The sequence below is a fragment of the Oryctolagus cuniculus genome, chromosome 2 (assembly GCF_051225735.1).
Source record: "Oryctolagus cuniculus isolate XC-2025 breed Fujian yellow rabbit chromosome 2, ASM5122573v1, whole genome shotgun sequence".
Lineage (NCBI taxonomy): Eukaryota > Metazoa > Chordata > Mammalia > Lagomorpha > Leporidae > Oryctolagus > Oryctolagus cuniculus.
Genome location: NC_142868.1, coordinates 232,948 through 247,787, shown reverse-complemented (window position 1 = coordinate 247,787; position 14,840 = coordinate 232,948). Strand labels below are relative to the sequence as shown.

The following is a 14,840-nucleotide window of genomic DNA, read 5'->3' as shown; positions in this document are numbered from 1 at the left end:
TCCTTCCTCTGCGACGTTCCCAGTCGCGACAGCCTTACTAACTGGAATGGGACCACGGTGTGTCAGCTCAGGCCGCACACCGATGGGCTGCAGTGAGGACGCGAGAGCCTGCAGCCCAGCCATTCCACTCCAGAGGACAGCAGCAGGTATCAGCACACCACTGAAGCACGCGGCACGCTGATCACCGCGCCTTCCTCTCAAAGCAACGAGCAGCAGCAGGACAAGGGCCACAAGAACGTACGTGCGGACGGAGTGGAGGCAGAGCTGCCGGCCATGGGGTGGGGGGCACAGCCACGTCCACACAGCAAGCGTCCTACAGATGAGGACGCTGCCTCCGGGAACGCAGGCCTCAACAATGCACAGACACACACGGGCCGGCGCTGCAGGGAGGCAGGCAGAGCTGCTGCCTGCGGCACTGCACCCCCAGCAGAAGGCCGGTGAATCCGGCTGCTCCGTGGATAAATAAAATAATAAATGAGCAAAATAAAAAGCTCTTTAACAAAGGTGCTTTGCAGCACCCACACACCTGGGCGCTCAGCCTCAAGACACCACAGGCCCCAGGAGATGGCGAGGTGGCCCCTAGCCCTCCCACACAGGGTGGGAGCGCACGATGGGCTTGCGTGCACCTTGCTGGCGGCAGCTAGAAGACACAGGAAGGGACGCTGCTGCCTCGGGTCTGCTTCTCCTACAAAGGAGGGGCCTCGGCTCAGCAACGCGGAAGGAGCAGAACTGGTACGGTGTGATGGCTGCCTGAACCAAGTGAAAATGACCCACAGGTGGGCTTTGCCAAAAACTGGGCATGGGGTGGCGCTGTGGCATAACAGCCTAAGTCTCAGCCTGCAGTGCTGGCATCCCATACGGGCACCAGTTCTAGTCCAGCTGCTCCACTTCCGATCCAGCTCCCTGCCAATGCACCTGGGAAAGCAGCAGAAGCTGGCCCAAGTCCTTGGGCCCCTGCACCCACGTGGGAGACCCAGAAGAAGCTCCTGGCTTCAGATCAGCCCAGCTCCGGCTATTGCAGCCATCTGGGGAGTGAACCAGCAGATGGAAGACCTCTTTCTCTCTCTCTCTCCCCCTCTTTCTGTAATTCTACCTCTCAAATAAATAAGTACATTTTTAGGAAAAAGAAAAAAACTGGGCACAAACCCTGATGCAGTCCCACTGCAAGTTCTGCCGATTCAGAGGCTGCTAGGCCACCATGTCAAGTGTGGACGTGAGGACGCCCAGCGTGGGAGACGACAGGGAGGAGGGGCATGGAGCCATGGGTCTGTCTCAAGCACAGCCCTGTCTGGATCCTGCCTGAAATCAACAAGAACCCCAGCGCTGAGATGACCAGGAATGCCTCCGTGAGGGGCCTGCACGGCGACCCTGACGTGCACAGTGCCGCCGGGGCCTCTGCCGCCGCGGATGCGTGGGGCTGCCCGTGGTCCCGCCATCCCTGGCACTCACAGAGCTCTGTCGTGAACACGTCTGGCATTTCACTGTGGTGCACTCCTTGCCTTCACCCAGGACTACACTTCCATTCACACTCTGCTGGCCTGAGTGACTGTGTGGCCAGTGAAGGACTCACCGTGACTCCCTGGGTGTAAGGCCAGACTCGACATCTACTGGCTGAATACATGGAGCTGCACTCGAACCATGGCCCTGTCCTGATATCAACAGCCCGGTGCGTCTGGGGAAGGACAGGTGCCCAGATCCCAGGCACCGCCGCGCTGGCCGCCCAGACTCTGAGGATAAGCTCTGTCTCCCGCCCTGTGACACGGACATCGGAACTGGGGGCTGGGGGCCGCTCCCACTCAGGCCGGTTCCCACTAAACCCGGCAGACGGGACTTTGCATCCTGTTCAGCTTTCCTTAACGCGGACTCTCAGAGCCCCTGCCCTGGCGGGGGCTGCCAGGGACAAAGAAGGCGGAGCCTTCAGGTCAGGGGGCCACCAAACATCCAGTTGAGCCCTGCTGAGTGGACAGGTACCACTGAGACTGCAGAGGGCTCCAATGTCAGACACCCTGCAGCGAGGCCAGGGTGGCGCAGGTGAGCTAGGAGCAGCTGACTATGTCCGAAGAGGCCTCGGACAAGGGCCAGGGCCTGGGGCCCAGAGGGCTGGGAACTCACCTTCCTGGAGGCCTGGCACCAGCTTGTACACAATGTCCTGCATGGTTCTGTCATGGCTGCAGAAGAACAGAGCGGACAGTCAGCTGGGAACGGCGACTCTGGGCTCTCACACACCACCCACTCAGCACCACCACTCCCGGGTCAGCACCCACTCAGCACCAGCACTCCTGGGTCACCACCCACTCAGCACCAGCACTGCCGGTCACCACCCACTCAGCACCAGCACTCCCGGGTCAGCACCCACTCAGCACCAGCACTCCCGGGTCAGCACCCACTCAGCACCAGCACTCCCGGGTCAGCACCCACTCAGCACCAGCACTCCTGGGTCACCACCCATTCAGCACCAGCACTGCTGGTCACCACCCGCTCAGCACCAGCACTCCCGGGTCACCATCCACTCAGCACCAGCATCCCGGTCACCACCCACTCAGCACCAGCACTCCTGGGTCACCATACACTCAGCACCAGAACTCCTGGGTCACCATCAACTTAGCACCAGCACTCCAAGGTGAGCATCCACTCATCAACAGCACTCCTGGGTCAGCATTCACTCAGCACCAGCACTCCCAGGTCACCACCCACTCAGCACCAGCACTCCCAGGTTACTGTCCACTCAGCACCAGCACTCCCGGGTCACCACCCACTCAGCTACAGCACTCCCGGGTCAGCGTTCACTCAGCACCAGCACTCTCGGGTCACCACCCACTTGGCACCAGCACTCCAGATCAGTGTCCACTCAGCAACAGCACTCCCATGTCAGTGTCCACTCAGCAGCAGCACTCCCAGGTGAGCACCCACTCAGCATCAGCTCTCCTGGGTCACCATCCACTCAGCATCAGCACTTCCAGGTCACCACCCACTCAGCACCAGCACTCCTGGGTCACCACCCACTCAGTACCAGCACTCTCGGGTCAGCACTCACCTAGCAGCAGCGCTCTGGGTCAGTGTCCACCCAGCACCAACACTCCTGGGTCAGCACCCACGCAGCTACAGCACCATCATCATCCACCCAGCAGCAGCACTCCGGGTCACCACCCACTCAGCACCAGCACTCCTGGGTCATCATCCACCCAGCAGCAGCACTCCGGGTCAGTGTCCACTCAGCACCAGCACTCCATGTCAGTGTCCACTCAGCACCAGCACTCCTGGGTCAGCACCCACTCAGCACCAGCACTCCCGGGTCAGCACCCACTCAGCACCAGCACTCCTGGGTCAGCACCCACTCAGCACCAGCACTCCCGGTCACCACCCACTCAGCACCAGCACTCCCGGGTCAGCACCCACTCAGCACCAGCACCCCTGGGTCACTGCCCTTCAAGTTCTACTGGGATCACTCCCAGGCTATGGCTGTCACATGCCCACAACCTCGATCATGCACCACTTGACTCAGGTTCTCACCATCTGGACAACGGCCACAGGTGAGAAGGGACCTCCAGGGGCCAGCACCTGGGGCCAGCACGCGCCCTGGCATTTCCCTGGGGTGTGCACTGCATACCAAGCTTTTCTTCAGTGTTCCAGAACAATTCAAGGCACCCTGGGATGGCCAATTGTGGTCTGGGCTGACCAGGAAGGCCTGTACAGGGCCCGTGGCCGCTGACCCCGTGTGCAGAGCCCACTCATTTGTTGTCTTAAATGTGAATGTGCAAGGGACTGTTTTCTTTTTTGGAGTGAGAAGTGTTAGTGAATTTAATTTTTAAATCATTGTAATTTCCAAACCTCATTCTTTCAAAAGAAAACCATACATGCCCCAATGAGTAACACCTAAGTAACTCACAATGATGGTCTCACAGACCACATGAGGCCCTACTGCACAGGCGCTGGGGAGCCGCACACCACAGCACAGCCGGGCTCCTGGGGCTCTCGCTCTGAGTTCTCCCAGAACCAGGGGGCATCCCCAGGCCAGCGTGGGGCTCCAGCAGTCCTGGCATGACCCACAGGGACATACATCCCACTGTGTGACGGGCACACAGGCCAGGGCACGTGTGACAACCATGTGTATGTGGGGCCCTCGTGTGCCAACACCCTTAGCACCTCACCAGGGGCCCCACCCTGACCTCCTCAAGGCTCAGCACCCACCCTGCATGGTGTTTCCAGCCCTGCTCAGTGCCCAGCAGGTGGTATCTGGGCCCCTCCTGAGAGAGCACGGGGCAGACAGGACAGGTGGCCCCGGGACATGAAGCCATGCCAGCTGCGGCCTCCCTCCCTTCTCCACCTGCTCCAGGTGCTCCCCAGCACCCATGGGCCCACGGCTGGCACCCGCACCAGGCCAGCCAAGCCCCGCCCCCGGAGCAGCAGAATCCTACAGGAGGCAGAGGTGGGGACAGGTGTGCTTGGGTGAGGCCCGTGGAGAGCAGGCGGTGTCGGGTGTGTGCAGCATGCATTCCGGGCAGAGCCCTCAACACTGCTGGGGTGGAGCAGAGCAGCCCCCAGAGGCTAAGAGTCCAGAGCTGGCCGTGTGTCCTCCTCCCGCTCATAGCCACCACACCGTCACACACACGGCCGAGCTCCAAGGGCCCAACATGAGGGGCAGGACCTGGCCATCTGACCCCGCCCCTCACCAGGCAGCTCCCCCCTCCTGCCTCCTTCCTGCTGCTCCCTCTCCCTCCCAGAGTGTGGAGGGGGGTCTGTGGGACCCTCGTGGGGGCAGTCTCCCAGGCTCCCGCTCCTCACCACCACCTGCATTAAAGTCCAAATGGAAGCCCCAGTCCCTCAAGTTCTGAGGCCTGCAGCCCAGGACAGAGTGCAGGTGCTCACATCACTAGCACCACTGCGAGGAACCAGAGACCTGTGGAGGAAAGCACCCAAGGGCCAGGCGGAGGAGACAGGCACAGCAGACCCCGCTGTGGATAGAACTGGACACCAGCAAAGCCGGGTGCTGGCCACGATGCAGAGCTCATGAGCTGCACGCAGGCAGTTCTCCAAGCCAGACACTGCTCCTGGACAGGGACACCAGGACGTCCAGGGGCACTCAGGCCAGCACTGCCAAGGACAGCCCACAGCACACAGCCAGCACCACTGGACGTCACTCAGGCCAGCACTGCCAAGGACAGCCCACAGCACACAGCCAGCACCAACAGTCTCCAACCCCCGCATGCACCGACTGTGGAGCCCGCTCCTCGGGCAGCCGTGATGGCGTGACCCGCGTGGCAGGGGTCCCAGGGGGCGGGCACACGCACGCCTCGGTGGCAGGCGGACAGCTGGGGAGGGCTCCTTAGAAACGGCCGCTTCTCCCCGTGACTGTACACTGCCCGCTCTTCCTTCCACACCGGCTCTCTGACGTGTCTCCTGCCCCGTGTGGCGGGCGTGTGTGTGTGTGTGTGTGTGTGTCTTGTTTCTTGTACGGAAAGCAAACACACTCTTCCTTCCACACCGGCTCTCTGACGTGTCTCCTGCCCGTGTGTGTGTGTGTGTGTGTGTGGTTTCTTTTATGGTGGCCCCCAACCGGAAGCTGTTTCCCTCAGAAATGGCGACTGGCTGGGGCATGTGCAGCCTCCCAGACTGGGGAAGCTGCCCAGGGCAGGACAGCCCCCAGCACGCAGCCGGGGCAGCCCTCCCCTTCAAAGGCCACTGTCCGCAGTCCTAGCCTGGAGCCCGAGGCCTCCCCCGGGAGGCACAGGGGGCACTCACCCGATGTACTGCAGAGGGTGGCTCTGGTGGATCACGATCCTGCAGGTGGGGCAGGTGTTGTTCTCCTCCAGGTACTTCACCAGGCAGCTCCTGCAGACTGCGCAGAGGGCGCCTCAGCACCCAGAGCCGCACGCCCACCCCCACCACGCTCGGCAGCCCCAGAGGGCTGACGCGACTTTCCTGAGCTCACCCCTGGGGACTGCTTCTAGAGGTGCCCTAATCTGCATTCCAGAAAGAAAAGACTTTGCCTTTCAGGCTAACAGGGCATTCCCGACAGCTCTGCTCTCACCCCTGACGCCAGGGTCAGGAGTTAAGTGGGAAGAAAAACCCAAAAGACGACAGTTACCAAATGTGAAAGACCAGAATTCGGGCCAACGTGTACAATTTCTACAAGTTGTTCTAAGAGATCACCTACTTTCTTTGTACCACAAAAGTAGGTAAAATTCAATGAAAATTACCTACTGTGCAAAACGATGCCTGGCAATCTCGACCACAAGTCACTTTAGGACAGAAGTTCCAGTGACAGGTGTCTGGTACAGCGGCTACGCTTCCAATCCAGTTTCCCGCCAACACGCCTGGGAAGTAGCAGATTATGGCCCAAGGACTTGGGTTCCTGACACCTGAATGGGGTTCCTAGTCCTGTTTTGGCCTAGCACAGCTCTGGCTGTTGCAGGCATCTGGGGAGGAACCAGCAGTTAGAAGAGCTCTCTCCTTCTCTCTGTCTGCCTCTATGTCTGCATCTCTTCGTGCCTTTCAAATGAAATGAAAATGAAACACCTGTACAGACATCCTGACCCCCTGCAGGCAGTGCTCAAACCAGTGGCCTCCGGAGCCACCATGAAGCCTGTCAGACGTGACGAGCAAGCCAGCAGGCTCCTCTGCTTGGAAAATTTAAGGAATTCACTTGAAAATTTAAAAGTAAGCATCTCTCCCTGCCAGCAGTGAGCATTCTGTCGCTCTCCCGGATACCCAGGGACACCCGATCGGCGCTGCTGAGCCCCCGAGTGATGCCTCCCTACCACCGATGCCACCACGGCGCCCAGGTGGCCTCGGAGCCTGCTCAACTTCAGCCCTGCTCCTGGCCTGGGCTCAGAGCACATGGTTCAGGCTGAGCGAGCACCCCCGGAAGGCCCACACGTACACGTGTGCAGACACTCCGTCACTGTGGTCGCGTCGATGAGGTACCCGCTGCACAGGCGGCAGGTGATGTGGGCGTTTATGTCCCAGAGCTTAATCTTTCTGGTCAGCATCTTTGGCTTCTGCAAGAGAAACAGCATTTGTTCATCAACATCTCGGACACTCCCAAGTGCTTCACGGGCTCAGGGTCACTACAGGAAGGGACAGATACTGCCCCACCACACGAGTCTGAAAGACATGGCCTTGTTTCCTCCCTACTTCCCTCGGGATACGCAGTGCACCTCTCGGTAAGTGCCCAGCCCATGGAAGGCAGCCGAGCCCCAGCCCAGCAGCCGACGAGGGACAGCAGCCACCGACCTCTCTCAGTCCCTGCGGCCGTCAGGAAGGAGGCCAGGCTGCTGCTGTCACTGGGACCTTCGAGCTGGCGAACCCTGGGCCCAGGCCCCCTGTGCTGGGCTCAGGCTCGGGTGTGTGGAACTCCCCTCACTGTCTCCACCCTGAGCAGGGGCAGGAGTGAACCCCAGGCTACAGCACTCAAGTCACCACCAGCAATAAACACGTTGCACACAGAACTCGCTGAGACAGGCCTGACCAGGCACAGCACCTGAGCTGGCTTGCCCAGGGGTCCTTCCAGACTTCTCCACTCACGAACCATCTCACTCGCAGCTCCTACCAGCCAGCTGCGGCCTTCCCAGACACAGGCCCACTCAGTCCTCACTGTCCAGAGACCACGTAGGAACACACGGGAGCTACACATTCTTCTGGGGCTGGACGCTGCTCTGGGCACGGCACAGCCAGGCGGCAGCCTTGCCAAGGGAATGTCTGTAAGCACTGCACTGTGCAGCCTGGCCACGCACCCGCCTGGCTCCAGCCATGCCTCAGCAGCACAGGGCACGCACAGACCCAGGTCCTGCTCACGCACCGTCCACAGAGGCGGAGGAGAGCACCTGGAGAAACCCACTGTGTGAAGGCTGCAGACAGCAGAAGCAGGGTCTACAGTGGCCAAGCTGGGACAACCACGCCCCAGGGAGCTGCCGAGCAAAAACTGGGGCAACAGAGGCCGGCGAGGGACACGACAACAGCATTTCCAAAAACCCATTCGTGAGCACAGGAAGAGGGTGGGTGACTCAAAAACGTTCGAAAACCCAATTACCCTGAACAAATATCCTGTCCTGAGAGCACAGGGAACACTGGGAACCCTGACAGACACAGACACCCCCGTCCCTCAGACACAGACACCCCCGTCCCTCAGAGCACAGGAACACTGGGAACCCTGACAGACACAGATACCCCTGTCCCTCAGAGCACAAGAACACCGGGAATCCTGACAGACACAGATACCCCCGTCCCTCAGACACAGGGAACACGGGGAATCCTGACAGACACAGATACCCCCGTCCCTCAGAGCACAGGGAACACCGGGAATCCTGACAGACACAGACACCCCCGTCCCTCAGAGCACAGGGAACACTGGGAACCCTGACAGACACAGACACCCCCGTCCCTCAGACACAGGGAACACTGGGAATCCTGACAGACAGACACCCCCGTCCCTCAGAGCACAGGAACACTGGGAACCCTGACAGACACAGACACCCCCGTCCCTCAGACACAGGGAACACTGGAATCCTGACAGACACAGATACCCCCGTCCCTCAGAGCACAGGGAACACTGGGAACACTGACAGACACAGACACCCCCGTCCCTCAGACACAGGGAACACAGGGAACCCTGACAGACACAGACACCCCCGTCCCTCAGACACAGGGAACACTGGGAACCCTGACAGACACAGACACCCCCGTCCCTCAGACACAGACACCCCCGTCCCTCAGACACAGGGAACACTGGGAATCCTGACAGACATAGATACCCCCGTCCCTCAGACACAGGAACACTGGGAATCCTGACAGACATAGATACCCCCATCCCTCAGAGCACAGGAACACTGGGAATCCTGACAGACAGACACCCCCGTCCCTCAGAGCACAGGGAACACTGGGAATCCTGACAGACAGACACCCCCGTCCCTCAGACACAGGGAACACTGGAATCCTGACAGACACAGATACCCCCGTCCCTCAGACACAGGGAACACTGGAATCCTGACAGACACAGACACCCCCGTCCCTCAGAGCACAGGAACACTGGGAATCCTGACAGACACAGATACCCCCGTCCCTCAGAGCACAAGAACACTGGGAATCCTGACAGACACAGATACCCCCGTCCCTCAGACACAGGGAACACAGGGAACCCTGACAGACACAGACACCCCCGTCCCTCAGACACAGGAACACTGGGAACCCTGACAGACACAGACACCCCCGTACCTCAGACACAGGGAACACTGGGAATCCTGACAGACACAGACACCCCCGTCCCTCAGACACAGGGAACACTGGGAACCCTGACAGACACAGATACCCCCGTCCCTCAGACACAGGAACACTGGGAACCCTGACAGACACAGACACCCCCGTCCCTCAGACACAGGGAACACGGGGAACCCTGACAGACACAGACACCCCCGTACCTCAGACACAGGGAACACTGGGAACCCTGACAGACACAGACACCCCCGTACCTCAGACACAGATACCCCCGTCCCTCAGACACAGGGAACACTGGGAACCCTGACAGACACAGATACCCCCGTCCCTCAGAGCACAGGAACACTGGGAATCCTGACAGACAGACACCCCCGTCCCTCAGACACAGGGAACACTGGAATCCTGACAGACACAGATACCCCCGTCCCTCAGACACAGGGAACACTGGAATCCTGACAGACACAGACACCCCCGTCCCTCAGAGCACAGGGAACACTGGGAATCCTGACAGACACAGATACCCCCGTCCCTCAGAGCACAAGAACACTGGGAATCCTGACAGACACAGATACCCCCGTCCCTCAGACACAGGGAACACAGGGAACCCTGACAGACACAGATACCCCCGTCCCTCAGAGCACAGGAACACTGGGAACCCTGACAGACACAGATACCCCCGTCCCTCAGAGCACAAGAACACGGGGAATCCTGACAGACACAGACACCCCCGTCCCTCAGACACAGGGAACACAGGGAACCCTGACAGACACAGACACCCCCGTCCCTCAGACACAGGGAACACTGGGAACTCTGACAGACACAGACACCCCCGTCCCTCAGACACAGGGAACACTGGGAACCCTGACAGACACAGACACCCCCATCCCTCAGAGCACAGGGAACACTGGAATCCTGACAGACACAGACACCCCCATCCCTCAGAGCACAGGGAACACGGGGAATCCTGACAGACACAGATACCCCCGTCCCTCAGAGCACAAGAACACCGGGAATCCTGACAGACACAGATACCCCCGTCCCTCAGACACAGGAACACTGGGAATCCTGACAGACACAGACACCCCCGTCCCTCAGACACAGGGAACACTGGGAACCCTGACAGACACAGACACCCCCGTCCCTCAGACACAGGGAACACTGGGAACCCTGACAGACACAGACACCCCCGTCCCTCAGACACAGGGAACACTGGGAACCCTGACAGACACAGACACCCCCGTCCCTCAGACACAGGGAACACTGGGAACTCTGACAGACACAGACACCCCCGTCCCTCAGACACAGGGAACACTGGGAACCCTGACAGACACAGACACCCCCGTCCCTCAGACACAGGAACACTGGGAACCCTGACAGACACAGATACCCCCGTCCCTCAGAGCACAAGAACACTGGGAACCCTGACAGACACAGACACCCCCGTCCCTCAGACACAGGGAACACTGGGAACTCTGACAGACACAGACACCCCCGTCCCTCAGAGCACAGGGAACACCGGGAATCCTGACAGGCACAGACACCCCCGTCCCTCAGACACAGGGAACACTGGAATCCTGACAGACACAGACACCCCCGTCCCTCAGAGCACAGGGAACACTGGGAATCCTGACAGGCACAGACACCCCCGTCCCTCAGACACAGGGAACACTGGAATCCTGACAGACACAGACACCCCCGTCCCTCAGACACAGGGTGTTCAGGTGAAGCCTTGCTGTAGCCAGCAACACTGCCAGGGAGCAGTGGCTACACAGGCCTTGAGATGCCTCTGGCAGGGGGGCCTTAGTTCCATGGGCCATGCTGGCTTGCTACCTGCACAGGACGCCTGCCCTCCAGCCAGGAGGCTCTGTCTCTGAGTGTGTTCTGCAAAGCAACACTGAGGTTACCAGAATCCCCGCACAGTGATGCTCCCTGTTATACTGCCTGGGTCGCACGCAGCAGCCTTCTTGAACACCCTGTGCTGAACAAATGAACCAGGGGACAGTCTTGGTCCTCTGTGAACCAAGGACTGAGGACTTCAGCTTCATCCTAGTTGGACAGCAGTGGGGTCACCAGGGATTTAGGGCAGAGCCCTGGACAAGACTACGCTCCCCTCCCACCCATCAACACAGGCACACAGGACAGCAGGGCCCCGGGACGCAGCCCACCCATCAACACAGGCACACAGGACAGCAGGGCCCCGGGACGCAGCCCACCCATCAACACAGGCACACAGGACAGCAGGGCCCTGGGATGCAGCCCACCCATCAACACAGGCACACAGGACAGCAGGGCCCTGGGACGCAGCCCACCCATCAACACAGGCACACAGGACAGCAGGGCCCCAGGACGGAACCCGGCCTCACCTCCTGGAGACGCCGCGCGTCCTTCCTCCCGGCGGGGCATGGAGCCTAGGCCAGCACTGGGACGCGGCCGTTCCTCCGCACTCTGCACCCTGGTTCGTGTCTGCACCTTCCTCCTGGGCCTTGATCTTTTTCCATTTTCTAGACAGAAATGGGCACCTGTCACTTGGCATCAGCTCCGTATGTGCAATTGCAAATATCCCCCCTCTTGGAGTTCTTACAAACAGCGGGAGGGCACGGGCCCTGCTGTGAGGACTCGCAGGACCACGGGAGCTGATTCGTCTGCGGCCATGGCACAGCCCCAAGCATGGTCCATAGCACTCAAAGGGGTGGGCAATCATCCTCAGTGTAGTTACCTGTGAGAGAGCCCGGACTCCCTGCTACATCGTGAGGCCTGTGGAGAAGCACAAGACAGTGTCACTGGAGCGAAAGAGGGCCACGGGCCACGGGCAGACCCCACCCCGAGAACAGCTCTGAGCCCTGCTTGGTTATAGTTTGGGCTCCGCCACAAACAAGAGGCAGGTCTGGAGGGCACATGATGTCCCCAAGGCTCTGGCAATCTTCAGGAGTCGATGGACACTCTCAGGAGGAGGCATAAGTGCCAGGGTGAGCGGAGGTCAAGGGGTCGGGGAGGACCGTGCAGCACACGTGAGCGTGAGTCGCGAGTGTCCACGCTTCCCTCACCCTGGGCCGCGCAGTGCCCAGGCAGGACTCAGGCTCTTTTGTGGCAAGACGGTGAGCACACAGGGACCACAGCACCCACAGCACAGGAGCAGGGAGGACTAGGGTGCACCTGTGTGGACCTGGGCCTCACTGAGCAGGGGCCAGGCGAGCAGGAGAGCGGAGGGACCTGGTGTAACCAGCAGGAGGCAACACAGGGGCCTCGGGGCCTGGCGGTCACCGAGCCTGAGGGGTGCCCAGCACCTCAGCGAGGCCTTGCCCGCACCCACGCACACGCCACCGGAAAACATCTGCGGCACAGCGGGTTCCTAACCAGCACCCACCCCGAGTCCCGTTCACATTATTTCATTCTTCAGGAGTTTCCACAACTGCGTTTTTTACTGAGCAGTCTCGGTCAGCTGTCACAAAATGAGGGAGGGAGGGAGGGAGGGAGGGTTCTTCCAGGGAGATACAGGCAGTGCGGCAGGCACCTGAGGCCTGGAGGAGACCAGAGAGAAGCCCTTGGCACGGGCTCCCTGGGACCTTCCATGTGCACACTGCCCCGTGTGGTGGCCACTGACCACATATGCTAGTGACACATGAAATGTGGCTCAAGTGCGTTGAAATTTAACTAGACTGTGCAGCCAGAGCCCAGCGAACAGAAGACTCAAGTCCTCAGCCCATACCCCAGGAACAGTGAATTGTGTGCAATGCCCCCCTCCCTCCCAGGGATGACCAGAAGAGGGTGGAGGCCAAATCCCTGCCGAGCACTCAGCGTGTCAGGAACGGCTCTGGGCCCGTGCAGCTGGGCCTTCCTGGAGAGAGAACCCCACGGCTCTGTGACCACCAGGGAAGCAGGTCAGCAGCCAGAAGCTTTCCTCCAAGAAAACATCAGGCCTGGACGGGCTTCGAACATGGGTCTCACGACCCCTAGCTCTCTCTGGGGCAAGAGACAGAGTCAGGGCCCGCGCTCGGGCCGACAGTGACACGGGTCCTCCCCTGAGCACAGGACGGCCTCGTCCCAGCAGTGTTCATGACGGCCAGTCACTCCGAGCACACTCCAGGTGAGCTCACCCAACACGAGGGAAATTCAGATCACGAAAACCACTTGATAAAATCAAAACACGACTCACGATTTAACACAGCTCTGACAATTGAGAAAGAACATCTTTAACCAAGTAAGTTTTCTCTCTCTCTTTTTCTTTCTTTTTTTTTTTTTTTTTTTAAGAAAGTCAGAGTTACACAGATAGAAAAGGAGAGGCAGAGAGAGGTAGAGGGAGTCTTCCATCTGATGGCTCACTCCCCAGTTGGCCACAACCGCTGGAGCAGCGCCAACCCGAAGCCAGGAGCCGGGAGCTTCCTCCAGGTCTCCTACATGGGTGCAGGAGCCCAAGGACTTGGGCCATCCTCCAATGCTTTCCTAGGCCACAGCAGAGAGCTGGATTGGAAGTGGAGCAGCCCGGACTTGAACTGGTGTCCATATGGGATATCGGCACTGCAGGCGGCGGCCTTACCGGTACGCCACAGCGTCAGCCCCTAACCAAGTAAGTTTTCTAAAGAGATATTCACACATGGTTCTGCTGCAGGACTCACACAGTGTCACTCACAGGGCCCCGACGGCCGCCCCCCGCAGGGTCTCTCAGCGCACAAGCATGGCAGGGCGCCCACGGTGCACAGGGGCTCCTGGGCACGGAGGACACTCTGTGCACGTGGCCCTGGAACACCGAACCCTGCCACAGGCAGAACGGGGGCGAGGGCAGGTTGGTGCCACGGCCCGATGCCTGCAGGCCACAGAGGCACCTCTGAGACATGCTGGAAGCCACCACTGCACAACTCCACCAGAGACTTCCACGTGTGACCCTCACCTCCACAGCAGCACATCTGACAGCAGAAACCCAGGCACGCGGCGCAGCCGGGGCCCTGACACTGTTTCCACGCTGGCCCCGCTGAGGAAAAGCTCCCACACCCTGTTCCACACACAATAGCTTTACCGGGAGAAATCCCGGCAACCATGACCTGAATGCAAACTGAGACGCAACCACGATGCCAGGAACCAAAGGCCCTGCCCAGCTCCTGCGGGCGAGGCCGAGAGGCACCGCTCCCAGAAGGTGGGGGGCATCCACCTGCAGCCGACACGACACCACCTGACTCCGGCCGGCACCGACCAGGCCCCCACACCCCCTGCCTGGTGCACCTCTGGCCAGCAGCACTTCCACATGTCCCCGGCCCTGAGGACGGCTGCAGTCGTCGCTGACTGTGAAGACTGGCCTGAGGGGTCCGGGAGCGGCCAGCGGGATGCTGGGGTGCGACTGCCCAGCACAGGCGATCCCAGACTCCCGCACGCCAGGTGGCAGGTCCTCGGGAATGCACTCCACCTGCACACTGCCTGGGTGGAGGGGCTGGGGAGAGGAGAATGGACCCCATGCCTCCCGCGGCTAAGTCTGAGCAAAGCACCCAATGTCCGCCCAGAGCGCTGCACCCGCCCCGTCATACTGGCCAGCGGCAAGGACCCCACCACCTCTCCTCGCAGCAGCCACCGAGCACCCCAAATCCACTGACACCGTTTCACTGCCTTAACGGCCTCCTATGCAACTTCAAGAGAAGGTGTTT

The 14,840-nt window shown here is 60.2% G+C and overlaps 1 protein-coding gene across 2 annotated transcripts in view; it reads right to left on the bottom strand.

Annotated features, from left to right (window-relative positions):
* PCGF3 (polycomb group ring finger 3) overlaps window positions 1–14,840 on the bottom strand; it is a 40,323-nt gene that overhangs the window by 16,786 nt on the left and 8,697 nt on the right. The window contains exons 2-6 of one of the 2 annotated variants that reach the window (XM_002723870.6): window positions 11,927–11,964; window positions 11,574–11,711; window positions 6,881–6,998; window positions 5,740–5,836; window positions 2,113–2,168 (exon numbers count right to left, since the gene is read on the bottom strand). In XM_002723870.6, coding sequence (XP_002723916.1) covers window positions 2,113–2,168; window positions 5,740–5,836; window positions 6,881–6,989 — 262 coding nt within the window. In that variant the 5' untranslated portion in view covers window positions 6,990–6,998; window positions 11,574–11,711; window positions 11,927–11,964. Of the gene's footprint in view, window positions 1–2,112; window positions 2,169–5,739; window positions 5,837–6,880; window positions 7,018–11,573; window positions 11,712–11,926; window positions 11,965–14,840 lie in introns of those variants that run through there. The other variant, XM_089326856.1, reaches the window with a different exon arrangement.